The sequence below is a fragment of the Anoplopoma fimbria genome, chromosome 9 (assembly GCF_027596085.1).
Source record: "Anoplopoma fimbria isolate UVic2021 breed Golden Eagle Sablefish chromosome 9, Afim_UVic_2022, whole genome shotgun sequence".
In the NCBI taxonomy this organism is placed as follows: Eukaryota; Metazoa; Chordata; class Actinopteri; order Perciformes; family Anoplopomatidae; genus Anoplopoma; species Anoplopoma fimbria.
Window position 1 is genome coordinate 18,515,061 of NC_072457.1, and position 26,295 is coordinate 18,541,355.

A 26,295-nucleotide genomic window follows, 5' to 3' on the forward strand; every position below is an offset into this window, starting at 1 on the left:
TATATGTATTTTGTTTATACCAATTGGTAACACTTTATTTTGAAAACCGGACTAGTCACCCATGTATACTTCTGCTAACTTTACTCAGTCCATCAATAGCTCTCCCTGTCAGCTCCGTTCTCTTTATACATCCGTTTGAATGCATTTGATGACCAACGAAATGAATACATAGTGAATCACAGAAGTACTCTAATACTATATAAAACTATAGTATAGTCAAATTCTCCAGGACTCCCATGATTCCTCCTGTGTTGAATGTTCAAACTGCTTCACATGTCACTATGAGAAGTTTGAACAAACTGCTACAAATAGGAATCCACTCTAACTGCCCTTCACCGTGAAGAAGAAAGCTGCAAACTGTTTCAGCAGCCTCTCAAACACATGGGGGGACTGTTTCATATTCATTTCAGGGTGGAATACCGCCTTAAGACCCTTCAAAGCTGGTCTTCACTTAACAATAGGATATATATGAGGGGGCACCCAACCCCTGCCCTGCTGTTTCTTCCTAGAAAGTCAGGACCACCACATTGTGTCAATAAAGACCAATGTGGTGGTCTTTATTGACACACTAAGATGGAAGCATTACATCCCAGTTTGAAGCTCATGTTACCTGCTTGCAGTGTTCATAAAACACGGCGGTCTTGTTACTGAGCCAGACTTGTAACAAGTGAGAGGGGACTAGTGGTGACTTCACATCTCGCTCAGTGGGGTCAAACTAAGCTGCCTTCAGCCTTCACATGCTGTGTATATGTGTGTGTGTGTGTGTGTGTGTGTGTGTGTGTGTGTGTGTGTGTGTGTGTGTGTGTGTGTGTGTGTGTGTGTGTGTGTGTGTGTGTGTGTGTGTGCTAGCATGTGCATCCACACAAACACTCACACACACACATAGTACACACACGCTCATTAAAGAGGACATGCAGAGCGTCCAGCAGCCTGTCTGGACACGGCGCTCTGCTAGCATTACTGAAACAGGCTGTCTTTAAGCGGGGCCCCTGAAGGAGGCTCTCTGGTCAGCCTGAAGCAGACTCCTCTGAGCCTCGGCCCGGCCCACATGTACTGAGCTCAACTCTGAGAATGAAGTGAAGCGGTTGAGATCTGTGTTCTTGCCTCGGGGTGAAGCTAGCTAACGCGGCTAAGCTAGAGCAGTGTGAGAATGATACTAGAGACGTACCACCCTGACTGATGCTAGCTGTCTGTTTTATAGCCTGGAGGTGATGCTAACGCTAACGCCTGCCTTCTCCGATCCAGAACGTCTTTAAACTAGCCCTCACTACACCTGGATTAATCACTAGCCCTCACTACACCTGGATTAATCACTAGCCCTCACTACACCTGGATTAATCACTAGCCCTCACTACACCTGGATTAATCACTAGCCCTCACTACACCTGGATTAATCACTAGCCCTCATTACACCTGGATTAATCACTAGCCCTCACTACACCTGGATTAATCACTAGCCCTCACTGGATTACCTGGATTAATCACTAGCCCCCACTACACCTGGATTAATCACTAGCCCCCACTACACCTGGATTAATCACTAGCCCCCACTACACCTGGATTAATCACTAGCCCTCACTACACCTGGATTAATCACTAGCCCCAAATCAATGCTACATTCAGTTTTCCAGCCATTACACAAGCTATTGTCTCATAGCCTTAAGGTAAAGCTTGTAGGGCAAATGACCTAATGCAAGTTGAGGTTCTGGTACTAAATTCTAGCTCGAAGCTTTTTGGGTTCTGAAACTGATCCGCGGGGGGGAACAGTCTTGAGCCAGACCAAGCAAAGCACTGAGGACAAACCATTGGAAAGGCATGTTGGGTCAGACTGCCAGCCTCACCACATCCCCTGGGCTCTTTGAAAGGTGCCAGAACTCCTGGCATTGATTCTCCCTCTATCAGCATCGTACCTGCTGACAAGCCGTACCACATAACTCAGAGATGTCTTTTATGTTTCCATGTGGACCATTGCTATTTCTGACAGAAGTCCACAAAATCATAACGGGTCCATTTTCAAAAATAGAGGATTAGTGTTATCTGTCGACACAACAGGAGGTCGTACTCTATGTGAGGTGCAGAGTCAAGTCCAGAGAGAGGAAAGCCAACCTGTCTAATCTCTTTAAATCAGCTGTGACAAAGTGGCCCTGAAACTTGGCAGCAAGGAGGGCCAAGATATTTGGGCAAATGGCTTCTCCGGCTGGCGTTGTGGCTTGGGTGGGACAGTCACCCAAAGGATCCTGTTTGCAGTTTAGCATCAATGTCCTCCTGGCAGATCCATTAGTCTCAGCTGATGAAACAAAGAAAAAAAGGGTCTTTTCCCCCACATATCCCTCCATCACTGTGGCCACAGAGTGGAAAACTAGTCACTTAAACTTACAATCCATTCTCTGAGATGATATCAGAAACTCAGGATGAAAACGTCTGTAGAAGCAATGCTCATGAGGCCATGTGTTGTAAGCAACATCAAGCATTTGTTTGGCCGTTTAGGCCTTTGCAGACAATAGACAGTAACAAGATAATTAAGTGAGAAACAAGGTTTTGGAGCCACAATGCGCCAAGGCTACAAAATTGAATATGCATATATTTGGTACTTAAAAAGGCTGTCCCTACACACCCACTTTTCTTACAAGATAAGTGAAGCCTGACAGTAAGAGAACAAACTTATGAACAAACTCGATTTTCTCTCCAAGTAGGCAGGGATAGTGTACGGAGAGTTTTTGTAGAGGACACTGTCCATCTGTCCGTTGTTCCACCATTAAGGTCCAGGCTGAAATATGTCAACTACTTGATAGATTGCAATGTCATTTAATATCACTATCAGTGATCACCAGAGAAGATGAGGCCTCATGACTTTGGTGATCTAACGACTTTTCCTCTGGCGCCACACAAGTTAGACTTTGACAGGGTTGACTGACATTAAGTGAAAAACACACAAACGGCTCATCATTTAACCAGATTTCACCATGATGATAGCTCTTCACACTGACTTTACAGTTAAAACAGCTGGGTCTGGACGTCCAAGGTCAATAACTTCTCACAGGGGCAAAACAACAACATCCGACCCAGGAGTTGAACCCAGGTCAAGCCTGCAGACACTTAAACACTGGTTGAACTATTCTGTGTTAGAATGAAGAACTGCATATTAATGTGTGATACCATCTTTGCTCAATGTGTGGAGAAAAATATCTGCATTAGAGCGGATTAAAAGACCTCCCGGTACCACTCTGACACGGACTGACTAGAATGTTAAAGAAAATAAGCTCCAATTAACAGCCAGTCAGTGTCAAAAGAAATAAGCAGAGCAAGAGGCTGCAGTAAAGCCTTGGAAGCAGGAGGGGGTTGTGGGATATTATACGAGCTCTCAGATGTGTTTGTCTTGGAATGGCCTCAGAGTGATGTCATCATCCTCATCATCAGCATGGCTGTTGCTCCACTTCTGTGGCCCAGTAAATGACGACAGCACACATATCCACCTCTTGAGCAAACGTTGCTCTGAGTTCACAAGTTGCTCGTTTTGCTGTAAGGGCTTCGATTCCTGTTGAATGGAGCTTTCAGACGGGTCTGGTGAGCAGATGCTGTCAGGCCAGAGATTCAGAAATGGGATCACAGTGTGGCTACAGCAGGAATATGAATATTCATTAAACAAAACATGCAATGATGTGCACACTCAAAGTTGCATGAGAAAAGTCAATTTCCCATCCAGCCAAGAGTTAACGGGAACACTTGACATTTCAAAACCTCACAAACAAAGCTGAGAGGAGAGGCGGAAATGAAGACATCCACGGCCTCCAAGTCAATGCTCAGAAGACATGGACTTCCTTGAGTGCATGTTTGACCGAAAGCCACATCACAAAATAAATCGTTTCCCATGAAACTCCTTTACGCAAATTAAACAATTATCGTCGTTTGTGCTGACAGGGGACAAATTGTGTATGATTCACATAGCATTTGGAGACTTTCCAGGGAGAAGCAAATGACAAGCTGGTTCACAACTGACTCATTAAGGCGCATAATCTTTCAAAGATGACAAGCCAAGATATCTCACGGAAAACGAATTCACCCACGTAATAAGTGTGTAGATAAGAGCGTGTAGAGAGAAGGACGGGGACGCAGAGCAAAGCTTTCTGCTGAGCTCTCTGGAGTTGTGCAAGCTCCGTGGCTGCTTGCACAGAAAATCATTTCCAGCTCTGGGATTGCTAAACAGAATATTCACAGGGGAGGCAAGGTAGAAAGGGACATGGAGCATATCTTGGTGATGTAAATACTATTCAGTCGATCGGCCATAACACTGCCTTTCCTCCACACAGCGACTGCTGCCAGCCAAACAGCACCTCCAGGTGGTGCTGAGCCCAGCTAGGACTTCAGGACATGGGGAGAAGAGGGGAGAGACTGAGGGAAAGCAGAGGAGCGGGGGGGGAGGCTAGAGTGGGGGACTCTTGCGACAAAGGGGTTAGAAAAAGAGGGAGTAAAGTCAAGAGAAGGAAGACAGAGAGGTGCTGAGTGAGCTCTGATGTGGACTCAGACAAACAGGAAGAAACAGGACGGGTGTGAGGCAGCTCTAAGAACGAGCCACCTCTTTACGCTACAATCACCAATCATCTGCTATGGATCTATGTGACATGCTTGGCTCATAATCAAAACAAGAATCCACTCACCACTTTCGCTCTTCTCGATCACGTCCACCGTCTCCCCGGCCTTGAGGCTGATCTCCGAGTTCTCCTGCCTCTCGTAATTGGCCACGGCCACGTACTGCTCCAGCACCATCGGCTCCGAGCTGTCCATCCCTGAGGGGAAGAAACAGGCCGTCAGCCACCTGCCCGCCGTGGCCCCCCGCGACCTCCCCCCGCAACCAGCTAAACCACTGCCGCTGTTCACCCGGTACGCCGCCATAGGCCAACCCCCGCTCCCTGCCGTCGTACCTCCCTGACCAATCAGAAAGCGAGCTCAGGACTTGGCTGCATAGTCCCAAACGTCTGGCCACATAGCTGAGTCGACCCTCGGCCCAGAGCAACGGACTGAGGAGCATCGGAAGGAATCAAAACAAAAGGAGGGAACGGGAAGAAAACGTTTGACGGGGCTGACTCTCACACCCAAAGTGATCCATGACAGATCCGAACCTTTAAGATCCAAGAAGAAGGAAACCGAGGAGTAAAAAGAGACGAGGAGAAGTGGAGGAACTGCTAATGCTTGAGGGGAAGACCGGGGAGCGAATGACTGGAAGAAGTTTCCCTGTGGAAAATCAGCAGTGCGGTTGGGAGGAAAGGCCTCCCCTCCACTGCCTTCGGGAGCCAGCCGTTGGACGGCAAGTCGGGAGGGGGGGACACACCAATCATGTAGTCGGCACTGCTGGCCTTAAATAGAAACATATGAGTGGACTAGAGAGAGAGAGAGGGAAGCAGGGAAGGAGGCTGGGTCCATGTTTATGTGAAACAAAAGAAGAAAGCATTCGGTTGGGGTTAGGCCACTCTGTTTTCTCTCTGATGTTTAACCTTTTCACTGCCGCCAGAGTTCATATCTGCTCTGATCCTATGGGCTTGTTTGGCCACAGAGAGATTGTGTGTACGATTTAAAACGCTGAGTTTGAATGATTCACTGAAACCGATCATGAGCTTTAGAGGTCGGCCGATAGTGGATTTTTACAAGCCGATATAATAACGATAGTTTGGAGAAGGAAAAGCCCTGATACCCACCCAAAAAACAAAAAATGAATCTGAATGAGTCTTTGACTCTTTTACAGACTGAACAAACAGGATTACTGTAGAACTGATCATCGAGTAACACATAAATAAATACCTCTGGATTCATGAACATCAAACTCAAAGTGGTAAGAGTAAGGATGGGTCATGATTTTTAAAATTCATAATAGTCATTCAATGATAAAAAAAATCAGTTGTTACTGCGACTATCTTCTCGTCTTAAATATATATATACTCATTTTACCCGCTGTATATATATATATATATATATATATATATATATATATAGTGGGGCAAAAAGTATTTAGTCAGCCACCAATTGTGCAAGTTCTCCCACTTAAAAAGATGAGAGAGGCCTGTAATTTTCATCATAGGTATACCTAAACTATGAGAGACAAAATGAGAAAAAAAAAATCACATTGTATTTGCAAATTATGGTGGAAAATAAGTATTTGGTCAATAACAAAAGTTCATCTCAATACTTTGTTATATACCCTTTGTTGGCAATGACAGAGGTCAAACGTTTTCTGTAAGTCTTCACAAGCTTTTCACACACTGTTGCTGGTATTTTGGCCCATTCCTCCATGCAGATCTCCTCTAGAGTAGTGATGTTTTGGGGCTGTCGCTGGGCAACACGGACTTTCAACTCCCTCCACAGATTTTCTATGGGGTTGAGATCTGGAGACTGGCTAGGCCACCCCAGGACCTTGAAATGCTTCTTACGAAGCCACTCCTTCGTTGCCCGGGCGGTGTGTTTGGGATCATTGTCATGCTGAAAGACCCAGCCACGTTTCATCTTCAATGCCCTTGCTGATGGAAGGAGGTTTTCACTCAAAATCTCACGATACATGGCCCCATTTATTCTTTCCTTTTCACGGATCAGTCGTCCTGGTCCCCTTGCAGAAAAACAGCCCCAAAGCATGATGTTTCCACCCCCATGCTTCACAGTAGGTATGGTGTTCTTTGGATGCAACTCGGCATTCTTTCTCCTCCAAACACGACGAGTTGAGTTTTTACCAAAAAGTTCTATTTTGGTTTCATCTGACCATATGACATTCTCCCAATCCTCTTCTGGATCATCCAAATGCTCTCTAGCAAACTTCAGACGGGCCTGGACATGTACTGGCTTAAGCAGGGGGACACGTCTGGCACTGCAGGATTTGAGTCCCTGGCGGTGTAGTGTGTTACTGATGGTAGCCTTTGTTACTTTGGTCCCAGCTCTCTGCAGGTCATTCACTAGGTCCCCCCGTGTGGTTCTGGGATTTTTGTTCACCGTTCTTGTGATCATTTTGGCCCCACGGGGTGAGATCTTGCGTGGAGCCCCAGATCGAGGGAGATTATCAGTGGTCTTGTATGTCTTCCATTTTCTAATAATTGCTCCCACAGTTGATTTCTTCACACCAAGCTGCTTACCTATTGCAGATTCAGTCTTCCCAGCCTGGTGCAGGTCTACAATTTTGTTTCTGGTGTCCTTTGACAGCTCTTTGGTCTTGGCCATAGTGGAGTTTGGAGTGTGACTGTTTGAGGTTGTGGTGTCTTTTATACTGATAACAAGTTCAAACAGGTGCCATTAATACAGGTAACGAGTGGAGGACAGAGGAGCCTCTTAAAGAAGAAGTTACAGGTCTGTGAGAGCCAGAAATCTTGTTTGTAGGTGACCAAATACTTATTTTACCGAGGAATTTACCAATTAATTCATTAAAAATCCTACAATGTGATTTCCTGGATTCTTTCTCTCATAGTTGAAGTGTACCTATGATGGAAATTACAGGTGTCTCTCATCTTTTTAAGTGGGAGAACTTGCACAATTGGTGGCTGACTAAATACTTTTTTGCCCCACTGTATATATATACACAGCGGGTAAAATAAGTATTGAACACGTCACCATTTTTCTCAGTAAATATATTTCTAAAGGTGCTATTGACATGAAATTTTCACCAGATGTCGGTAACAACCCAAGTAATCCATACATACAAAGAAACACGAAACAAATAAGTTCAGAAATTAAGTTATGTGTAATAAAATGGAATGACACAGGGAAAAAGTAAGACTTGAAGCAACTGACATAAAAGCCCCTCTCTCGCTCAGTAATGAAAATGTTGAATCTCGTTCGTTTTCTCACAAACAGACTCCACGTTAAGGTTACCAGGTGTGGTACCATCATTCTGCACCAAAGACAGCAGTTCTGCGTAGATGGATAAACTACAGTTCATTAAGAATTCATGAATTTTCCCTTGTTGGCTTCATGACAACAACACTGCTGATGAGCATTTATCAACAGCATCACAGGTGACCTGCAGCAAACACCTCAGTCCTCCATCTGCAGCAGGTCAGCAAGAAGCAGAAGGGAACTAAGTTTGGATCAGATGGACAGGGGAGGGACCAGCAGAGACGGTCCAAACAGAGCATGTGCAGCGGACTGATGAGGCTGATTAGCTTGTTAGCACCTAGCTAGCTGCTCACCCCTATCTGACATAAACTGATAGATCTTGGAAGAGGAGATATGGAAGATGCTTCACGTAATGTAATTAAAAGATAATTTACATCATCAAACGTGAAGAAAGCGTCATGTCAGCACCAGCAATGACTCCATACAGAAACCAAATGGAGTCTCTGATGAACAAAGACATGAGCGCTGGCTGATTGACAAGTAGCATTCTTCGTCAGCAAATCTCTCCATCTTCACAATTACAACTGCATGTGAGACGGAGAATTCTCTGCTGTCAGCCTCTTTGTCATTTTATTAATAGGATAGGACCTTGAACATGATTGTATTGGATCGGATGGGTACACTGCAAACGTTAGATGCCACTGTCCTCTAAGATCTAAGGGCAGAAGATCCTGATGAAGTCCAGCTCATAGGACTGATTACATCTTACATCATATCTTCACAGTGGCCTGGTAACATGTGTACGAGTGCAGTGCATAAAATTAGGCTGAAGCTTTTGTGCAGTGCTTCAAACACAATCGAGCATCTCTCCATGTTGTTAGTCCAATAAACAGGCAGGAAACACCAGGGAATGCTCATAAGCTTCCTGACCCCACTGGCTGAGGCTGGCCGTTCATTTCTGTCTGTCTGTCTTCAGCATTCTCCTCGGAGGACAAATAAAGAAAAGCAGCATATTGTGGAGAATGTCAGCAGCAGAAGAGGAGGGCGCAATCAAAGTCAGCCTGAGGTAATAAAGCAGCACAGATCCAGCTATTTAAACGCTTTATGCTGTTATAATGGCAGACACGCCTTGTTGAGAAACACCATGAATCCTAAAGACGTGTTACATTCTGTGTTCATACGTTTATTGCACCAGATTTCTTTTTGAAATCAGGGGAGCGGTCTTCCACGTTGTGTGTTCCTAACTCGTACTGACTCTGAAAGCTCTAAAGGAATGTCTTTCTCCAACAATGCCTCCATTACAGTTACATGTCTTAACATTGGTTAAATGCTCAGCAGATGGGCAAATCTGTGATTGAATTTGTGTGAAACTGTTTGTTTATATAAGCAGGGAAATAAAAGTGATTTTCCAGGATATTTATTTGCAATAGTGACAATTATGATTCCACCTCTTTCCTCTCAACTCATCATTCCTGAACGCCAATGAGGTCACAGTGCAGGCAGTGATCTGCAGCCATGTTGCAGACAAATGTAAAGAACCAGACTTGACACCTCATTTCAGTCTGAGGCTCGCTGCCACATGCAGACCTAAGGCCTGTGTTCTGTGCCCAGCTGTTGTTGGCTGAGCAGGCCTGCAGAGATTGATGGATAGACTGCAGACAGAGAGGCTGGATTTGAGCTGATGGGATGAAGGAAAGGATGTTGACGGTGCATGCAAAGCAGATGCTGATGGAAAGCTGAAGAGTGAAAAGAAATAAACTGAAAGAAAGCAGAACCCATGCAGCTGGTATGTGTCATGCATATTCAACATGTTAGACACACAAGGCTACCTGAGGCCTCTTTCCTCGGACTGTCTGTAAAGCCGTACATCCATACTGCAGACAAAGAGAAGGAAGGAGAGAAGCAGAGAAATTATTCAGTTGGACAGCATGCAGAAGCAACAGTATGGTAAAGCACACCTTTATTACATCACAAAATATGAAGAGGCAGAGAAGAACTGGGGATGATGCAGAAAGTCCAGGCCTTTGTTTTTTGAGCTCCATGCTGAAGAGAGTAAAGTGCATCTCAGGATAAGTGAGCAAAGTTTTTGGTACAGTTATATTAAAGACACTCCAGACTCAACCCCCCCCCCCCCCCCTACTTTAGACTGTGGAAGCTGGCTCCACCCTCCCCATGATCCCCCTCTCTCCATCTCTTCATATCGTTCTCCATTCCTTCCTTCCCTCTATCTGGACCTCCAGGAATGTCTGAGATGGGCGTCAGCCACTTCTAAAGTTGTTCCTGACTTCCCAACCCCCCTCTCCAAAAAAAACATCTCAGCCCCCCCAACCAGGAAATGAAACGCCATGCATCAGAGAAGACAAGGACAGAGGGGGTGGTCACCAGCAGATAGAGCTACCATGGTATATCTCAGGAAGGCCATGATTTCCAGTTCAATATTTTAGCGTCTGGCTGTCATCTTGACCTGGAAGTGAGCCAGCACTGCAACAAACCGCATGACCCAGTAATACCTCAGGCTTTTTGAACTATGCACCAACTATGGAATTCACCACCCGAGGCTGGAAGACAACTGAAAACGGTTTTCTTCAGCATTGACGTTAACCAGCTGTCAGGCCTCCTTGTAAATAAAGCTGCTTCTTCTCTTTTTTGTTCTTCTGAGAACACAAAGGAACGATCTTTACACATTCTCGCTGCAAACTCTTTAAACACCAACGGTTGGTCGGTGGCCACGTCTTTCTGTATTTAACAGGTCGCCTTTACAATACTACGAGAAATGTTAACCATCACATACTGTACAGTGTGCCTGTATTTCGTCGTATAATAATGACGTACTTTACTTGTTTGAAATCAACCAATCTTGATGCAAGAGCTTGTTATGAGAATCTTTGCAGAACTTTTGTTTCATGTATGGAGATGAGAGAAAATCTCTCACCCTACAGGGTTTTTTTTCCAACACAAGAGGACTAGGATGGATATAGACACCTTTTAAAGCTGCAGTGAGAAGCATTAAACTGAAACGAGATGAAAAGAGGGTCCACAATAAAACTCCACTAATTTGGGTTTATCTACTGCTTTTTCCGTCCCCTCCTCACCCCTCCTCACCCCAGACAACCCTTCATCCCACTGTATATAAACTACATGAACATGTATAACATCTATGTCTTTCAAGGAATAGAAACGTAAGCAATAGGATTGAACGTATTGAACGTTGGCATGGAATGCTTGGTCAGATTCTTTAATTGGTTGGTGGATAAATGCAGCCGGCAATGGGTTCAAACGCTGTGAGACGACAGACGTAAGGGGTCTCAACAAAAAATAAATCTTCCTATTTCTCTTCAGCTCATTACTTGTGGTCAACCATGGCCCACTTCAACAGGGACATCTCTACTCAGTCTATGTAGATGAGCTTTATGTTAAAGTACCATGGAGTGTGAAAATATAGACGTAGTCCAACAGAGATGGTTGAAGCAAATGGAAAGTGTTTCTGAAGGATATGGCCTTTAACAAGTGCATCTCTTTGTATCACTCTATGAAAACACCCAAAACCCATGAGAACTGTTTAAAATGTAACCATCTGAAAATGGTTTGCTTTCCTATCAAATCAGCTCATCTTGAGAAGAGTTCGAAGTTTGTGTACTTCAGGATCCTGGCGAGTGCTACCCTGCCTGCCGACGGCTCCTCTGCGTCGCCTCACCAGAGATAATAAAAGCCAAATCCCAACCCGCTACCCTCCAGAGCCTCAGGAGCTTTGCTGGATTGATGTTGGCCCCAGAGGGAGGGACACGGCTGGTCCCAGGTCAGCCAGGGTCAAACCCCGCTCACTAACGCCTAGCGTGATTACTACCCACCGGGCTACTCTCAGTCCAGCACTCAACATCTGATTGAGATTACCTCCACTCTGGGCCCTCCATGCTGACCCCCTCCCCTCACACGGCTGCTTCATTCCTCTCAGGTTCGGGTGATGACGCCACAGACCAGTAGAGCCAGCAGTGTTTTTTCTGTCCCTTTGCTGTTGTGGGTAATATTCCTAGAATTCTGACCCCAAACGTCTCCATTACTCTGCAATTAAGGGTCTATGGACAGTGAAAAATGGCATGTCTGCAGTCTGTCTTTCTAGGTTTGGATTGGAGGGGCCTATTAACCTTCTACCTGCTTTTTCTGTCCAGTAGGAAGTTTAAGTATTTCAAGTGTATATATTCCTTATTTTAAGGGAAAAAATACTTTGTAAACAAAGACCCAACTACTTATCTTATCAACAAGAACATAAACAAGAGGTCATGGTGCTACTTTGAGCTCAATGCTAATGTTAGCATGCTAACCTATTTATCAGGGATATTGTTTAGAGCTAGACCAGTAAATCTGCCAGGCCACTAACTCCCAAATAATGGCATCAGTATTGGCCTCAAGAACCCGTTCCGTTAGGGCTATAACCATGTTCACCATCTTAGTGTTAGCACACTGAAATACAATGTAGCATCAGTAGAAATGGCAAACGTTTTCCAGTTAATTGGTCATAAACCAAAACATCGGAAAAATTGCGGTTTTCACCTGATCATGGCACAAGAACATTCTGAACCTTATGAGTAGGTAACAAAGTCAGTTATCTTCAAAGAAGCAGACTGAAGATCCAACCTCATGCTGGCTCTCCCTGCATGTCCTCCACATGGTCACAGCTTCAATGAGAATCACTTGTCACCTGACACCACGACAAAGGCAAACAATAACTAACAGCTAACCAGAATTGATTGGACACTTGTGAAAAAGCACAGCAGAGGAGAGTGACACCACCGCTCACAATGTCAAACCACAGGCAGAAGATAACAGGTATTGATGCAGAACAACATAAACTGTGACGAATGACATTGTGTTCCAAACAGAACGGTGGCTGACAGGTCCTCTGCTCTAGCTAAATAGAGCGGTGGAGGGAACAACGCTGACGGGCCCCATGCTCTAGCTAAACAGAGTCAACATAGTATAACATCGTATATGGAGGAGCTCCTGATGGGACACATTAACAGATATGTAGAAACATAATGATAGTTGTCATGGCTGAAGAGACAAAATAACTCCACTAAAGAAACATTTTGGTAACAGCACTCATTCTCTTTCTTTCTGACGGTTAGATCTGTATCAATGCCATGTGTGTCCATAAAGTATCGAGCTGCAGCCAGGAGGTGATTAGCCTCTTTAGCATAAAGACTGGTAACCTCATTCAAGACGACACTACAATCACACAATGTAGTCTAATGTAATCTCTACATAGGTTTGAGGTGTAAAAATAGACAATGACTGGCTTGATGTTACTTCAGGTTGTACCAGAGGTCACTGGAGGTCAGTGGAACGACAAAAACGGACTGCGACGGCGATCGAATTTGAAATTTGAAGCTATGTCTGATCAATTCAGTGTGTTCTATGCAGCCCTCCGGCAGTATCTAAGGGATTCGAAAATAAAACCTATAACTGAGAAGGTTGGGCGAAAGAAAATAACCCTGGTGGCTTCTAACAACGTCTTAAAAGGTAAAAGTTATGCAGGTTATATATAAATATATATATAACCTGGCTAACTTTACCACATATGTTTAAATTGGCATCTACATTTTAGTTCAGGAGATCGCGGTGATCCATGTCAGGATTTAGGAATGCCGATGACCGTAAAACAACTCAGAAGAAGAACTCCTTCAAATGTTCACACATGCGTGGTACAAATCGGGCAGGAATAAGTACGCACATGCGCAGAACGGATCGGGTACTGACAAGGACCACAGAGTGATTCATTGCAGGACTGTCACACAGTTCCAAAAAATCAATTTTAAGAGTTGTTCACAATGAAGGAGGTCACATTACTCAAAAAATGTATGAATGAGGTACAAAAATCAAGGGGCTCCATCATATGAACTAGCTTTGCATTACTGTACCAACACTCAGTCCCCCAAACAAGCTAGTGAAACATCAAGACATCAAGACAAGGTCTTTAAGGGAATCACATTCTCCAACAACCACAAGCTAGTTCTTGCTTTTCTCTTCAATAGTTCACTAGAGGTATGACTTATGTTTCCTCTGGTAGTCTAGCAGGCCGTAAACACACAGGGTTCCAAGAGGCATATATTAGCGGCTCACATGCCCCGTGCTTTTGTTAAGCAGCTATACTGAAGCTAATGCCTGCTAAGAGCCATACAGTTGCTAAGATGGCCAATGAATAGATGAACAGGGGTAATGTGCTACTGAATCCACATGTTGGACACTCAGTGGAACCGGTTCAGGTTCATAGCTGGATGTTTTTACTCTGTACTCATCCAATGGCATCCAATGGAGATATTTCAGCTTTTGTTGACCTTTTAAGTCCCAGGAATTAGACCAACATATCAGGGTTGGACAAAGCCCCTAACAAGCACAGACCTTCAAAGGTATCCCTGTGAAATCATTCTTTCTTACTCTATTGAATCAATAAGAATACTAAACATGTAGCCGGGCCGGGGAGATATGGAGAAAATCAGATCTCACAATATTTAATAAAATACCTCTACATTGCAGTGATATTGTAGGGTTGACAATAGTTGCCTTTAAAGAATATTTACACACTGAGATTTTTTATAAATAATTATGAGTAATGCGGGTAAAGTTAAATAACAGACAGTGTGGTAAGTTCAGAAAATCCCTCTACTGTAATGCAGCCTTTAAAAAACAAGGAGCAGACAACACCATATGACGATATCTAAAATCTAAGAGAAGTCATAACACTCACATCTCCTAATTGATAAAATATTGATAAATTGCCTAGCCCTACAAAAAGCTTCATCAATACCTTCACTAGAGAAGAATGCTTTCTCCTCACAAACACACGTTAATGACTACAACTGGCTTCCTGAAACCCAGAGCTGCAGCCAGAAGGAGAGCAGGCTTGACAGCTCTTTGAACCAACCCCAAAACCCAGACGACGGCAAGCCGGCGTGCTGCAGCGGGACAAGTAAACACAGCACACACTGACATCACATGGATAGCAGACATACGTCATGCAGCATCACATCCCCCTCACATCTCCAGCTTCTGTTCACAGCAACAGGTTGAGAGAGAGGAAACTACAGTGAAGGAAAACAGGTGACTTACCCGACTTGCGCTTGGAGCCATAGTCCCTGAGGGAGAAGCAACACAGGAGGGACATGGTTAGTGACAGCCGACGGCGATCGGTCAACAACAAAGCTCTCCTGAACCACGGCACTCACACAACAACACATGCAGGCAATCGGCTTTGGCTCACTAACAAATGCTTGTGTTAGAGAGAGAGCGAGAGAGGGAGAGAGAGAGAGGGGGGGGGGGAGTGAAGGATGGAGAGAGAGGGAGGAACGACTTTGGCCAGCTGCCTGTACTTCCAGCAACAGACACAAATTAGTCATGTGACTCCATAGCGGCACCACCATCCTCTTCCTACACTCCTCCTCCTCCTCTCCCTCCATCCCTCCCTCCCTCCCCTCCCTCCCCTGTCAGACAAGAAGATGGGGGGGGGCTTAGTTTAAGATGCCTTGCTTAATGGATTCTAATGGGATTAGGCCACAAGGCTCAGCTACAGGGGGGGGGGTACAGAGCTGTGTGTGAGCTGAGGGAGTCGGAGTCTGGCCTTCAGTAGTGACTGTGCAGCGTGGAAAGATCAGGTGAAGACCAACAAAGCTATTTATAGAAACGGAGACCATTCGTTCTGTTAACTGCCCCCCCTTCCTCCCTTCCTCCCTTCCTCCCCCGTCCTCTTTCTCTTGTGCTGCTCAGGACCAAAGTGTGCTTCCCAAGGCCTGATCCAAAGCCTCATCTAACCTCAAAAAGTACATCCTGCTGCAGTATTGAGACAACGACACTGACGCATGATGCAGTAGTGAGGCTGAATCCCCCCCCTCCCCCTCACAGACGCAGGCATATCATAGCAGACAGCGACAACGAGGGATATCGAGACAACACCACTCCGGTTTCAAGAGGAGAACCATGTCAGCTGTGTGTTCATCCCTCAGGATGACGGAGGGGTGTGTGAGGTAAGTCGGTGTTTGTTCACATGTTGGTGTGAAAATGTCTTGTTGATGGTAAATGGTAAATGGACAGTACTTTTACATTACATATCATTCACCCATTCACACCCATTCATACACTGATGACAGGGCTACCATGCAAGGTGCCACCTGCACATCAGGACTCTAAGTCCAACTAACATTCATACACATACATACACCGAGCAATTTGAGGTGTCTTGCCCAAGGACACATCGACATGGACTGCCGGAGCCAGGGATCGAACCGCCGATCCTCTGATTGGAGGACGACCCTGCTCTCCATCTCATGGTGGATGTTCCTCTATGATTCAGTATCGGCCTCCCAGCTCCGACGCTGTTGACTGGGACATGTGACCCCGCTGACCCCTGTGAAGCGGTCTGGGCTGGTGTCATGCAGAGCAAAATGAAAGTGCAGTGCCAGGAGAGCAGCTTGGGGAGCAGCCACTGCACGAGGTCGATGAAAACCTCCTCTGGGCTCTCACTGCGACCACATTCAAGCTAATGAAGAGACACGGAGCAGTCGCCTGGACATGAATACGCACAGATCCACGGTGCTCTACAGGCAGACAGCACACATGTTCCATCTGGGTGGACAGCTCTGCTCTCCTCTCTCCCTTCATCAGTAACTGATGTGTCTGTCTCTGTGTGAGCGGACGCAGACGAAGAATGAAGCCTTTATACGGACATCTCCAGCACCACCACTGCAACCAGAATATGCTTCATTGTGACCAGAGTGGGACGGGGAGAGAGAGCGGGACTTGACCCCTCGTCTCATCCCGTCCATCTCACACAGGCCTGACACACGGCCTGTGATACATGGGGGAAGGGACAATATTCTACTCTTGTACTACATATAATATTTCAATGAGCTGTGCATGAGTATCAGTGGAGAGTATGCTGGGGACAGACCCAGCCTCAGAGTTGGCCGGGTATCTGCCAGGATGTTTGCCCTTTTAGCTCCAGGCTCGCCGCAGTGGCACTGGAGATGCTGGTATCCTCTGTTCGGTTTAGGGAACGTTAACTGCTGTGTTCACATTTCCACATGCTCAGTACCCTTTTCCTGCCTCAATCAAACGCATTGTCATCATTTTTGGTGAGCTAAAATGAGTTACTACCTTCAATTTCTCTCATCATAAGACAAATACTTATTTTAAGAAACTGGAAGTCAGAGTAGATACCTCAGCCAGAGGCGTACCCTAACAGGAAAACCTCCGATAGTCATTCATTTCATTCCCCAACATGAAATACCACTTGTTCTGCTCCACCCTTGTAGGAATTAACAGGGAAGCAGGGATTCAGGTCATCTGTTGAAGGGGCCAAAGGAAACAGCCTTTACAGCAAACAGCTGACTCAGCAGCGAGCACGGTTTGACCTCTTCTACACCTTCTTTCCAGGAACAGTTAACTAATAGGTTGGATAGTGATGGAATCATTTAACATTCTATTCATTCTTCTCTCTATTTACTATGTTCTTTTTGTTTTTTCAGAGGTTCATTAATGGTCCAAGTGACCCAGTGTGTAAAAGGATTGCCCCCTCCATCAGCCAAGCTAGTTTCTGTATGCATGCCAGCTGGGTTAATTGAACAAGCTAACAGTAAATGATCCACGCAGCAGCCTGACAGTACCTAGGTGTAGGAGTGGGACCTGGAAATGAGTGGTTGTAACTTATCTCAGAGGTGAGGACAGGGGCCAATGAATGAGCTTGGTTCGCTGGAGAACAGCAGCATGACAAGTACTTTGCTATAGCTAACTCCCAGAGAGCCTGTGAAGCTACTCATGCTGTGCATGCTTTAAAAAGCCTAATACAAGCGTGGAGCTCTGTAAACCGTCTAATCAGCACAGAGACAGCTCTATCCATCTGTACATTCTACACACATCTCTGTGAGTGAAGGCCGTGCTGCTCTGGAATCTCTGGGGTTAATTGTTCTTGATCAGATGATCACCTGATCAGATGATCAGATGACCACATGCAGTCCCAGAAGATAGCTGTTTGTTCATGCTGACGTACTGACTGCTGATTGGATCGATAGCATGAGTTCTACAGCTCAAAGTAAAGGTTGGCCTGCATCACGTGTGGGTGGCTGTTAGCATTAAGCATTCACAGAGGGCTTCAGAACAACATGCCAGCATGACATCCAAGCATTAGCCCACTGACACAGCTCAACACACGGGCCGCGTTAGCCGTGCTAGCAACCAGCAGCTAACTGCAGAGGCAACTCATTAGCACAAAGATTAGCCTAGTTTTAATCTTTACATCTGTAACACAGTGCAAAGAGAGATCTTTAGCTTGTTAGCTTAGCCACTGACACTTAAAGTGGCCCTATTATGCTTTTCCTCCTTTTCCCTCTTCTTTAGTGTGTTATATATATTGTTGTACATATAAAAGGTGCGTAGAGTGTAAAACCTGAAGTCCACCCCTAAAAGGAGTTACCCTCCCCCTCAGAAGCTCCTGAGCTCCTGAAACGGCTCCATTGAATTCTCTCCTTCACTTCTGTAACTTTATGAGGTCACAATGTTACAGAAGTGATGTAAAACTCTGGCTAGTTTGGCCCTCAAACAACAAAAGAGAGAGACGGAGCTGAAGCTCACATCCACCATGGTGTAGTGGTTATGACAACAGTCTTTCACCCTGGTGGCCTGGGTTTGAATCCCGCTGTGGCCTGTTATTCAATTGACTCTGGAGGAAGAGTTTTTTGAAATGTGAAACCTTGACCAATCACAAGAGCAGGCTAGCTGACCAATCAGAGCAGACTTTGCTTTCTGGAGGGAGGAGCTACAACAGAGCGTTTCAGAGAGATGGTGAGAAGAGGTGCTGCAGGACAGCCAGGATGAGAAAAACAAGGAGGATTATGGGCATTAACGCATGTAAACATGTTGTAACTGTAACTGGAGATAAAAATATGCACCCGGAAAATAGCATAATAGGGCCTGTTTAATATTACATAGGGATATGCCAGTGGGGCTGCAGCTGGCTATTTTTGGCTTTATTTTTAGAGGTATGGTTTTGGAGGCATCTGCAAAACATTAGGGCACAAGGGAGGGGTGGGGTGGCTGAGGGCAAGATGTAGAGAGAGGGTGGGAGGATGAGGAGGAGGCAGAGCACAAACACATGGTCCAGACTCTATCCAGTGACCGGAGTCCCTGAGGCTGAAATCAATCCTCCCTCCAGGGCTGAGCAACCAGCTCCGGCTGCCAGCCCTTTTCCTCCGTCTCCTTGAGGAATGGAGAGGAGGAAGCGAGGAGTGAAAGGCGACGTGAAGAAAACATCCTGCAGTGCTGGAGAAAAAGGCTGTTTTATGTGGCTACGTGGAATGTCAAGGCCATTTTTTGCAGCCAGTAGAGAAGAAGGAGACCAAAGTTTTACAGCCAATGAGTATACGTCTCTTGAAGTACACCTGTTTTCCTTTGTCCCAGGATGGATTATAACATGCATGGATGTGGATGTTGACTTTTAATGCACAAACGTGTACAATTGAAAGCAGCTGTTATTTTGACAGCAGAGCAGTTTAGTCACAAACTAAAGTATGCACTAATCAACCAAAGGGTGTCTCTGTTTGTGAGTGTGTCTAAATCTGTCAGACACAGGAAAGAAAGGTACGTCCCCATCCAGAACATCCACAGATGGCCCGGTTGCAGACATTCAAACACATTTGGTCACACTGTTCATCACATACTGACATTTGGTCACGGTGCATTCACTGACTACGGCTCCATGGCGCAGGTCACTTCCGGGAGGCGGGCCATGTGGGGTCAGGGTCAGGCAGGTCAGCTGACTACACACTTGTGGCTAAAGGAAACACTAGTAAGCATGCTCAATGGGCCCAGTGATGAGGAAGATCCAGGTATGTTCCTACTCAGTCAAACTGTTTTCTCTTAGGAAAGAACGCTGAACTCAGTTCTCTTTAGAGATCCATGTCGGGTGGGTGTCCTTCTCATATCTCCTGAGGACCCAAGGATGTGCAGTGTCTAACTTGGTGCAATTTGCATCAGTGGGGGCGAAGCTCCTGGGCGGCGTGTACTGAGTCCAGCATGTTGTCTTTGCAGGCTGCTGCTCATTTTACAAACCAACTCTTCTTCACGTTCTGGACTCAACGAGGGATGAGTGGGTCTTAAGAATGCTGCGAGCAGCACTTCTGGGGGCCAAGCTATCGGCAGACCCGGTATGCACCCCCAACAACCAAGTCCCAGCAGACTTAAGACTCTGTGGTTTTAATACCAAGTAACCTCACTGTAGGAGCCAAAAGAGGGAATACGAGAGATGCCTTTGGGCTTTAGTTGGTATTTCTGCTCCGTGTGGTCAATCATGGCATCAAATAGTTGATTAATTTGGCACCGTTGATGGCGTCAGCCCTTTGTTATAGTTGCTGCGCACAAGGCGTGCAGCGTAAAGGACGCCAAGAATTGAAATAGTTTTTTAACGGGTTTATATAGGTTAATTAAGTTATTGTTCATTCAAGCGAAAGGTTTATGATATACTGTTTTTCTTTGCTTTGGGTTGCCGCGGTATATCCTTTTATTTTGTTGTTGTAGCGTAGTTTAACACACAAACACACACACACATTAACACCCACGCACATACGTTGCCCTTCCATTCATTCATCCGCTTCATCCACCTGACTACGCCTGGACGACAAACCGTGAGTAACCTAAATGAACATAACTGGCGAAACTCTTCCTTATAGAATATGGCTTATTAGAAACAAGGAAGGAAGCCATAACACTCAACTATTCCCCCATTGGTATCCACAGCTCATAGGAGTGTCCTCTGCACTAGGATTATGTTGGTCCTTAAGGGCCAACAACATGAGGTCGTTATCTGTGTTAAGCCTAAATCACTAGTTCTGATTAAATAGGGGCTCCCACAGTTCAGTTTCTATCTTTAGACTGCAATTCATATACTGCATAGTTCAAGGCTGTAAAGCTTCATAAACAACGTTGACATTCAAATTCTAAATCAACGTTTGAATGCTGCTCAGCTTTATTCATTGTGTATTTCTGCACAGTTGCAGATAAATGTAAAAAAAACAAGTATTATTACAAGAAGATGTGTTTTCATAAACTAGATCCTTTTTGTAAACTCATAGTACAGCTCTAAATGGTAGAAGAGGAAGGTACTGGATTTACTCATTAGGTGTATATATGAGAGGGCTAATCAATGTGTTTAGCCACATGGCTGCGAGTTACTGACTCTCAGTGGCCCCCTGCTGGGCTAGCCTGCAACACCAGTAAATAAACACTCCCACAGATTATGGCCTCAGCTTCTCTCTCCCTTGTCCCTGAACTCACCACCACATTATCCCTCAGCGTCACCAGATCCAGACCCCCAGCATCCAACCCCCCCACCTATTCTAAGCCCCTCCAGAGCCCCACATTACCCTCAGCCTCTCCTGTCTTTGAGCCCCCACGGCCGTGACCAGGCTAAAGCTCACTGTGGGCATTAGCACTCCAGATGGGGTTCAAGGAATCAATTAACCTCAACACTCTCCTGTACACACAGTCAACACAAAGAGGCTCATTCATGTTTCAGATATACTAAAGAACTGGCAGCAACTAAATACACACAAGTTAGCGTCCCATGTGAGGAGCATCAAGGACACAGTGTGAGTACTACATATGGTACGTGGATAGGTAGAGCGGTTTTCATGTGCCGTGGATGCGTTCTGTATCGCTCCTGCATGTTGAATATGGACGTCCTGCACAGAGCCTCACACATGGGCACGTGATGAAATGAACGTCTAGTGGACACTTGAGGATGCATGTGGATTCATCAGGCAGGGTTTGAAAGTTGTTGAGAAATTTGTAACCAATGCTTTGCCTGTGGTTGCCATTAGTGGAAACTACTACTGAACTCATAAAAAAGAGGGACAGTAAAAGCAAAACGTGCAGCCCAGTCTCCTCAGAGGTACGTGAGAGGGGATCGGATCTAAGAAAAGACGATGATCGGAGATGAACGACATGCTGATGCTGGTTGAGGGACCCACAATCCAACACTTCAATGCTGAAGGGCCAATGGAACAGTATCGGCACAAAGGTCCTGAAGACCAGAGAACGGATGAACGAGGAACCAGTGGCTTTCATTGTGAGGGACCTGTGGAGAACAGAGAACGGCTGCACTGCTGCTGTTTTATAGACGCCATAACTGATACAATTAAGATTCACAAAACTCAAACAATCTACCTTCCTGCCCCCTGGCTCCACCCACTCCCATGTGACAGTGTTGAGAGCAGGTGTGAGCAGTTACACACCTGGAGCTGATCTCCTCATCATGGGAGATAGAGGACAACCGGAGAGAGACCAGCTCTCGGTCTCTCCCCTTAAGAGTGAAGCTGTTCTGTTCAGTTTGTCAGACTATGACAGAGCTAATGGAAACCCTGTTGACAGTTAGGTTGACTCTCTGCCCAATCCTGTTACACTACATTCTTAGATTTAAACAGAATCTGTCTGTCACCATAACAAGGAGATAGATGATAAGTTACAAATAGGTTGTATGTTCCAGCGAGTAATCTGGATCCTAGAACAACTAACCTCCTGTTCTTCATGACGCTGCTCGATGAAGAAAGGATGAACACTGGTAGTCCATTTGAAAGATTAAAGCCGGACTTTGTAACTTTTGCTGATTATGATTTGCAAAACTGACTCAAAAACAACAGTTCCAAAGTGGTTCTCTATCTAAAGCTTGCAAACATTAGCTAACATTAGCCACCATAATTATTATCTTATCATAAGTCGTCATACCACAGCTAGTAATGCTGTAGCCGCGTGTGAGTACAATGTTTCATTTGTTAGTTATAAGTTATTTCTTCTTTCCAATAAGTTACATTGATCAGTGACAGAGCTGGACACCCGTATGCCCCGATCCTTATCACCCACTTATTACTAATTAGCCCCAAAACACCAAATCTGTCTTCACCCCGTCACCAGGGACAACCCTGCTACTTAGGCCCAAAATGTGACCAATCACAGGAGTTCATGACTTAACCCAGTCATAATCTGATAATCTTGCAGCATCTCTCTCCTCAAGGCACGAGCCAAGGTCGATGCCTATTGTTATTCACGGGCAGGGTTGTGAGGGGGCATGATGAATGATCATAACGTCAGCCATGTCTCACACTGCGCTAGCCTATGGGTGCAGTGGCCAATATTTTCATCAGGGCTGAAATGCAGTATGCGCATATTAATAGAGACATTTGTCAGCGTTATGGTCTGCAGAGGACAGATAATGCTATTTAGGCTGATAGTTATATGATTGCTATAGCAGAGCCCAGACACATGAAACAAATCACAGCACACATCCCATGCTAATGACTCCGTAGAAATGCAAAATTCTGGAAAAAGTGTTAAGCAAGAGAGAAGAAAATATCGTGTCTCAGAAAAAAGGGGAAGGGGAGAGTAGTGTCGAGAGAAATCCACTCAATAGATCTCAAACAGGAAGTGTGGGGGCCAAATGGACAAAAAGAAAGAAAGAAAAAAGACACAGGATACATTCATAGAGGAAGGGAAGCCTCAGGGAGGTCTGTGAGCGGACAACAGATCAGACCAGTGGAGGAACTGGACACAGAGAACTCCATTTACAGCCGTTTGTGTTGTGAAGCACGCCACCATGTGGAGAGTAGAATCAGAGCTAATGTCGCTCCTTGGAAAGCTGTGATTTCTAGCTTCTCTGTCAGTAGGTTGATGCAAAGGCAGTGCATTACGTAGAGCGGCAACCTTCCTGCTTGAAATCCTTCAAAGAATGGATTCACGTTCTAAGAACACTTTGGCATCAGTGACCATGACAAGGACAAAACCAAACCATGTATACATGTAGTCGGACTGCAGCCTCAGAATGGCGAGACCAGAGCTCTGTGAGCAGAGACAATGCCACGGCAAAGAGAGGATGGGGGCGGTCTCTGAGTGGTACCGCTAATGGGGCGCTAATGTGAGCCAATGTGAGCACAGGGGAAGGACGCCCACCTCTTTAACATTCTTTTTTATATAATCTCATCACATAGATTCGTACAAACCGACCAAATCCACTCTGCAGGTTTGGAGCCACTGACCTACAGAGTAAAAGACCCAGACGAGACTTCCACCGGCGGGTTTCATGCGTATGGAAGCACCTAAAATGTCTACAACCGTTCAAATGTGTGCAGACTAGTTCCTGTTTTTGAAACATAAAAAAGTCATGAAGCTCTTATTGAACTTCTGTCCTTTATGTCCAATATCCTAGTTATTGTAGTTTTCTTCTGCAGGACATTTCAAAGCATCAAAAGCCAACAGAAACACCAGAGATCCAGCTGAAGTCCATTCAAAATACACTGAACATCAAGGACGCTCAGCTTGAAGAAAAAAGCAGCAGATTGCACAGGAGTGACATCAGACTGGTTCTGGTTCTTCACTATGCTGCAGTACTCCCCTCCACAGACAGGGGGCGGACACGTCTGTGTGCTATCTGAGCTCTGATTGATGGGATGGATCCTGTGCAGCAGTGTGAGGCATGCGGCTCCTCTCTAATCAGATCTCAGGCACAGAGAGGAGAGGTGCTGGCTGAGGTCAAAGCAAGACTCCTTCACAGAGATGTTATGGAGACAAGAAACCTGCAGCTAAATGTCAACATACTGTATATATTCTTCTGAAGCTCATCAGAGATCTTGGAATGCTCGTTGTACTACCCCCCCACCCACCCTTCATCTCCTTCGCACTATTCCAGGAAGTGATGAAGAGGACACACTTCATCACCCTGGTAGCTGTCCTGGCCCGCTCTATTCATCACACCCGTGTACAGTCTGGCCCTCCCTAAGCTATTACTGTAGCGAGCCCAGCCCAGCCTTGACAACTGCCTGTGAGGAAGTGTGTGTGAGTCAGACACCAGCGCTGGGTGTCTGGGTGAATGAGTGCATCCATGCAGGATGATGCTGAGAGAACAGAACAGACGGGAGGTGCACTGAAATAACCCGACGACGACAACAAAAGCTGCTGCACACAACCAACAAAACGGATTTAGTCGTGGAATGAAGACGTGTCTCCTCTGCTGTCTCTGTTTGGCCGTGAACGCAAACATTTAGAAGATAACAGCGTGGAGTGACCGATCGATTAATGCTCACACCCCGGAGCACATACATGCACACACTCATAAGCTGACCACTCCTCTCTCTCCGACACGCTGAGAGTGTTTAACCCCTTCCACGCTGCTGTACACTGCTCGTGCTGTGCAGTCTCCAGTGAGTGCTATTGATCCTAATAGTTAGGGGAGAGCAGCAGCTTATCCATTAAGGCTGAGTGAGCCTGTCCCCTGTCTCCACCTCAGCAGACAGAGTAAAATGGACGACGACTGGGGGGGGATGAGTGGAGAGGAGAGGAGGAGAACAAGATGGGAAGTGAAGGGAATAAGTTAGGAAGGAGGGTAAAATGCAGGAGGTAATAGGGAGGACAGGAAGTAAGGAAATTCATTTATAAAGCACCTTTCAGGAGCAGAATGTCAAAAAGTGCTTCAAAATGAAAACAATAAGGCAACAGACATGAAATAGGGACTCTAGAAGTGTAAAGACACCATCAAATCATATATACAGTATATATTCATTTTTACTAGATCGTGGTACTAAAAGGTAACGGATGTTGTTTTGATACTACTTGGTACTGAGTTATTTCGGGTATCCAGGCCCAGTACCCCAGTATGTCTGAGTACAACGGAAGCAACCACTCCTTTCTAACCCAAACCCTGATCAGGACTCATTATTGACAGATGATCAATATGAAATATGTCTTGATCAGGACGTTCCTAAAACACTAAATTCTGCATAAAGTTCTGCACATAAAAAGCGAGCAAACAGAGCCGATACCAGATCATTTGGATATAATAAATAAGCTGACAGGACACACACTCAAACATACACAAAGAATACTACAGATTAATATTAGTCTTCAGCATCCTGTTTTCTTCCTCCGCAGAACTTAGGACACACATGTGTACTTGCACTCTAAAATACCCACACTCTACTAACACACACTCTCAATGGCCGATGTAATTCCTGAACAGACTCCCCCATGGTTCATTTTCATTAAGCAGATGCATTGTGGGTAGGGAATGGAAGAAAGCCATCAAATTTAGCCCTCACAAAAATCAAGTCCTCTGGATCATGACGTCTTACTAACCATCAACTGAGCGGTCCTTTCTTGTTTTAGATGGAGAGCCGGCAGTTCGACCCCCTGAGTATTTTCCTCTTTAGTAAACAGAGTGAAGGCCTGCAGGGATCCATAGAAGCCAGAAGAGGTTCTGGTTCCATTTGATCTGTAGCTAACTGGAGAACAGAGAGAACCAGCAGCAGCTGAGAAACTCCCATCAGAGAGGGAGGCCTTGGTCGGTCCACAGGAGACTGTGGTCCACTATTGTAACCCAATTTTGAGGAATTCAGCAAAAGAGAATGTGAATGAAAGTTTGTTTCCACCACTCATCCACTACTGGTTATTCCATTATTAGGAGTT

At 45.4% G+C, this 26,295-nt stretch overlaps 1 protein-coding gene across 4 annotated transcripts in view; it reads right to left on the reverse strand.

Annotated features, from left to right (window-relative positions):
• Positions 1-26,295, reverse strand: part of sh3pxd2aa (SH3 and PX domains 2Aa) — a 97,653-nt gene that overhangs the window by 32,474 nt on the left and 38,884 nt on the right. For 2 of the 4 annotated variants that reach the window (XM_054603845.1, XM_054603844.1), the window contains exons 6-7: positions 14,911-14,936; positions 4,656-4,784 (exon numbers count right to left, since the gene is read on the reverse strand). In XM_054603845.1, coding sequence (XP_054459820.1) covers positions 4,656-4,784; positions 14,911-14,936 — 155 coding nt within the window. The remainder of the gene's footprint in view (positions 1-4,655; positions 4,785-14,910; positions 14,937-26,295) is intronic. The other 2 variants (XM_054603846.1, XM_054603847.1) reach the window with 2 other exon arrangements.